Raw genomic sequence first — 5,186 nt, 5'->3', positions numbered from 1 at the left:
GCAAAACACTGTGTGTAATAAGATCTAAGAAAATTCCGCTGTGGCTCCAATATATAATAAGAAGAGGAAAAATAGACTTAATAGTTTGGCTATGTATAACGTCGATCTAGTTTAGCACCAGTTAGGAGGAGCGATTTGATTCACGAGGAAGACTCTAAAAGGGCAATGAGAATGCATAGATTAAAATAATGAAAAGAGAAATGGTAACTTATAGTCTCAATGAGGATATGATTTTTGATAGAGTAGAATAGCGAAACATGATTCCCCTAAATAGCTAAGATGAGGCGTCGATGATGATAATTATGAATCTCTTTATTTTCCCAATGGATAACAACCTTCCATTAAATAGAAATGATACACCACGAAACAATAACTTCCTTTCCATCACACCGGATTTCTTCGAGTGCATTCATTGTTAACCTTATATTGAGCAGTAATCTCTTCTTGATATCAACCATCAAAATCCACCAAGAGCAAATTAGGAATTTTGGATATTCAGGCTTCAAGCAAGAGACCTCCAAAGCATCATCGCAATGCACCAATCTAAGAGGCGCCGCCAGGACATCAGATGGAGCACGTTCTTGCCCAAAACAATCTCAATAGACCGTTCTCATCAGTTGCACTACTTAAAATTAGAGTTGCTTTAAACCTTTAGCCTATTATTCCCATTCACGAGTCAAGAGTTGAACAAAATTTGGCATCTATCTTCACCAATGAGCCACAAAACCCATTCAACATAACATATCAATTAGTCTTGCATACAAAGTAATAGAAGTCATTCATTGAGTGGAAGAAATACAAAGCCCCATTAGAACCAGATAGAAGGAAGAAGGAAACACTAGAAAACTTAAGAGCAAGGCAAACAAGAATGGATCTCGGATTTTGAAAGTTAAGACCCATCCAATTTTTTGGGGATTCCCCTATCATCATCGTCAAAGCCTTTTCCTAACTACTTAAGATCGGCTACACGAATCTTGGTCCGTCATTATACTATATTAAATACCATACCTTTAGTAAGATCATAAGTCCCCAAATCTTTTCACTACTTCCAACCATATCCTTTTGGGCCTACTTTTGCCCGTTTTAAACCTTCCATTTGAACTAATTTGCACCTCCGAATCGGAGTTGTACTAGGTTTGAACCACACATGGTCAGCCCATCCAAGTCTACTCTTTCTCATCTTTTCGGAGATTCCTTGTAAATTCCCAATATCGTACGCAAACTTCTGCAAAAACATCTTTTCTATTTGTTTGCAAACTGATACTATATAGCATCCCTTTGAGCAATTTTTGCATCTCAAAGGTTGTGGTGTCTGTGCCTAAGGATCACCCTTCCATCCAAACTAATACCAAAAAGTCGAGGATTACACATCAAATGGTTCTTGTCAAACTTAATTTTCTTAGTGAAATATGAGCTTACCAAACTTAATTTCGTTAGTGAAATATTCCACGACCCTCTGCAACTTCCTCTTCAACAAAAACAAATTTGGAAACCTTCCAAATGCACGTGCAACATAATCCATGAGAAGGGAAAAGAGGAATTGTGTTTTGGATCACCCGTAATCAATGTAACGTAACCTTCAAAATGCAGCATAGTGTTTTGGATCACCCACTGATCTGGATAGGCAGATCAATCCAAATTGTCAAACCAGTTTAAACTAATGAAAAATAAAATTGGGGCCATTTTGGGGGAGGGGACCCTGATTGACCACCCATTGAAACCAATCAGGATAGGCAATACCAGATCCAGATTGCCAAGTTTCAAACATTGATTCTTATGTTCTCAGTTTATTACATGCCTGACTCAGTTTATTATGGTACATGAAGCATAATCAACAATTATAGTTTCTTGAATTCCTGTAGTTTATCATTAGTTCTCAATACTAGCAATTAGGTTGTGAAAAGTGGTAAGAACCAGCATACACTGAACTCTCCCTATAAATAGAGGAACTTTCATCACAGGTGTGGCTACTTAAAGATGGGCTATGAGTACTGTTTTTTTGAAGCTGTATTTACTCAGAACTGTTTATAAAGCTGCTCCATGAAAAATTTCACTGATCTGTGTGGTTAGATGATGAAGAAATGGGGTGCAACTGTTGTAACTTTCCTATGCAGCTTTGAAAAAAGGTGGTGGTCATAATACAGAGGTACAATCCCTCCTCTGCAGAAACCACAACAAATTGTCCCCAAAAGAAAACAAAAGAAAATGTTCAAGGATTCAGAAAGAAGGCAGTAGTCATAATTCGGATATACAATACCCCACCCAGAAACCACAAGAAAATGTCCTCATCTCTGTAGAAAATGCACCAACATTTCCATGTAGAGGATGTTCTCATGCAATCATGATCTCAACCCCAACCCAACAGCTTAATCCGACCTGGCCGTGGATTTCATATTTTACGTACTCTTATCTATAAAAGTGTCCTAAAACCTGATTTACTATTATAAAAGGAAAAACCTCCTTTTTTCTTTTACTTGATTGATGATAAGATTCCATTAAATAAAACACAGCAGAAAACACTGAAATAATCAGACAATGTAAACAAGTAAAGTAAATCAGATTACAAAGCAACCGAGAAATATAGAAGTTAGTCACCTAAAATGATAGTAACCTGAGATGCCCTTCCTTTATCCAGAGACCACCGCTTCGGTGGCCACAAAAAGTGGCGGGAAAAGATGATGGGTTGAGGGAAACACATCCTAACACTATAGTAATATACTCGCAAACCACCATACGGTTCGAGTCTCATCTAGCTCACATAATGAGAGTCACCCTATATTTCCCAGGGTAAGGAGAAAGAGCAAAAAATCCTACTGTAAACGAAATTGGGCTTCAAAGTACAATAGCATAATGAAAAAGCAAAGCGCCCCAACCCCACCCACAACAAAAAAGCTGGAAAAAAAACAAAAAAAAAGAAGGCAAGCTTTTGAGTGTTTTTCCACCATTTTCCCAGCATGCAAAATTTCGGCATCGAAATGCCCCAATGCCAAGGAGAAGGCAAGCAGGGCCAATGCACTCTTCTTCATCATGTGCATCATATGAAAGGGCCTCAATGTGAAAGATCCTTAGCTATTTGCCACCTATGTATGCATATAATGCACCAAAAATTGAGCTAAAAACTATCTTCTAAGCACCTTTTGCAAGACTAAGCTCCCCATTCTTTTAATCTTTCAGACCAAGGCCCCCAATTCACCATTAATGTGGACTGATCTTTTACTTTTGAAATATTCGTTTCCAACTTTGATGGTGAAGAATGCTGTGGCAAAACCATGATATTAACAAAGCCATTGAAGCCCTCAATTTTCAGTGATCCCCTTATAAACCCTCAACAAGTATTCAGCCTCATTCCCAAAACTCAACACATATCTTTGCAAAAATATATTTTCTGCTCTTTTGCAAAACGACGTGAATTCGACATCCTTCTTGAGCAAATTCTTCGATCTCAAAGCTTTCAAGACTCGGTGCCTGGGGATAACCCTTCCCTCTAAACTAAGGGAGAAAAGCAGAGGATGCGAAACAAGATAAAACTTGTCTAATTTTAATACATTAATGAAATAATCCATACGCATGTTCAAGTTCTTCTCAGACAAAGTGAACAAATATGGAGACCTTCGTAATGCACACACAACATCCTCTTCGGACCACCCAAAATTCTTACACAACTCAACTTTGGCCTGCCATGTCTCCCTGCTCAGACAACTCATTGCCAAAATCGCATGAGAAAACAACCCCGAATTAGGGTCGAAACCCATTTCCTTCACCCTCTCTGCAATTTCCTTAATTCGTTTTGGTTCCATAGTAAAGAATCTGGGCTGTCTTAAAAGAAATTTATGTAACCGTGAGTCCTCAACTCCATAGCTTTCCAATAACCTTATGTTGGGTACTAGTCTCTTCTGTATATCAAATATCAGAATCCAACTAGATTTCTTGAGAGCTCTTACAACCTTCTCATTGGTGTGCAAATAGTTCTTGAGGAACTCAATTTTTGGGAGAATTTGTTTCTCAGTGCTCTTTGTGAGAATGACTGGATCTGCAGAGATGATGTGCCCGAGATCGCACCCCAAAAGACCCAAATCATGGAACGCTCTGAATTTGGGTTTGAGGGTTTTCTCCACATTGGCTTTAAGAAGCTCGGGACGTTTACAGATGATAGTTTGGATATGGGTATCACTGAAATCTGAGTTTTTTAGGAAGTTTATTACAGAGAGGGGATTTTCAGTGGTTTTAAGGTGGAGAAGACACGAAGATGCATTCACGGCTGATTCCATTGAGAGGCCAACATAATCCATGAGAAGAGTAACAATGGAAGGAAGAGAAGCAGAGGTGGAGGAAGAAGTGAAAGGGGGAAGAGAGAGAGAAGAAGAAGAATCATTGAAAGAGAGAGATAAAGAAAGAGAGAAGGGAAGGGAAAAGAGGAATTGAGGCATATAGAGAGAATGGGGTTTTGCCAAAGCCAAGCTTTTTCTGAGGGTTGGGAGCATCATTATTCAACCAACAATGGTTACATAAAGAACAAAAGAAAAACCAGGCATGGTAATGTAAAGAGGATAGCAAAAATACCTCTTTTACTTAGAATGGTGGATCCAGCTGCTTCGTCTTCTGCAAAATAATCAGAAACCTCCAAATGGAGAAAATGGGTTTTAAAAGCTGATACTTTGTGAGGGGAAAAAATCCCAAAACATTCAAACAGAGAGCAAAACAGCAGGCCTGTGTAATCCCAACAGACACAAATGCTATTTTTCCCTCCCTCTCTCTCTTTCTCTCACTCTCTCTCCAAAATGCGCACTCTCTCTCTAAACCCAACAGGTACACAAATCTCTGTCTCTCTCTCCTTTGCTCGTCTACGCTCGAACCCTAGAAAAGGAGTAAAATGCAGTCCGTAGAGCATGTTCCTGCGGGCGCACACTGGAAAATAACTCCATCAGACAAAATAGCTGCTTGGGAGCATTTATGGAAAATTGCTTCATGCGGCGGGACCGCAGTTCAACATTTCTGGTCCCCAAAGTATAAAGCATCCAGTTAATAGGTCGTTTATCTAAAAATAATTGAAACTAACTGTTAAGATGTTTTCTTATTATTTTTAAATTTTAAAATATATTTACTTACTTATATGGGAAAAGCTAACGAACATCGAGAGCTATAATGAATAGTAATATAAGTGGAATCTCAACCGTCAGATCTTCATC

General features: G+C 38.7%; 1 protein-coding gene across 1 annotated transcript; it reads right to left on the bottom strand.

Annotated features, from left to right (window-relative positions):
* Window positions 1-2,752: 2,752 nt before the first annotated feature.
* LOC18421968 (transcription termination factor MTERF8, chloroplastic) lies at window positions 2,753-4,917 on the bottom strand. The gene has a single exon (XM_006826971.4). The coding sequence runs from the start codon at window positions 4,482-4,484 to the stop codon at window positions 3,297-3,299; it is 1,188 nt and encodes a 395-aa protein (XP_006827034.2). The 5' UTR covers window positions 4,485-4,917; the 3' UTR covers window positions 2,753-3,296.
* Window positions 4,918-5,186: the final 269 nt, after the last annotated feature.

The sequence above is a fragment of the Amborella trichopoda genome, chromosome 4, assembly GCF_054954075.1.
Source record: "Amborella trichopoda isolate Santa Cruz 75 chromosome 4, AtrichopodaSantaCruz75HAP2 v2.0, whole genome shotgun sequence".
In the NCBI taxonomy this organism is placed as follows: Eukaryota; Viridiplantae; Streptophyta; class Magnoliopsida; order Amborellales; family Amborellaceae; genus Amborella; species Amborella trichopoda.
Note: the sequence above shows the minus strand (reverse complement) of the source record. Positions and strands in the feature narration are given on the sequence as shown.

Coding starts and splice junctions, on each gene's coding strand:
- LOC18421968 (XM_006826971.4), bottom strand. CDS start 4,484: ATGATGCTCCCAACCCTCAGAAAAAGCTTGGCTTTGGCAAAACCCCAT.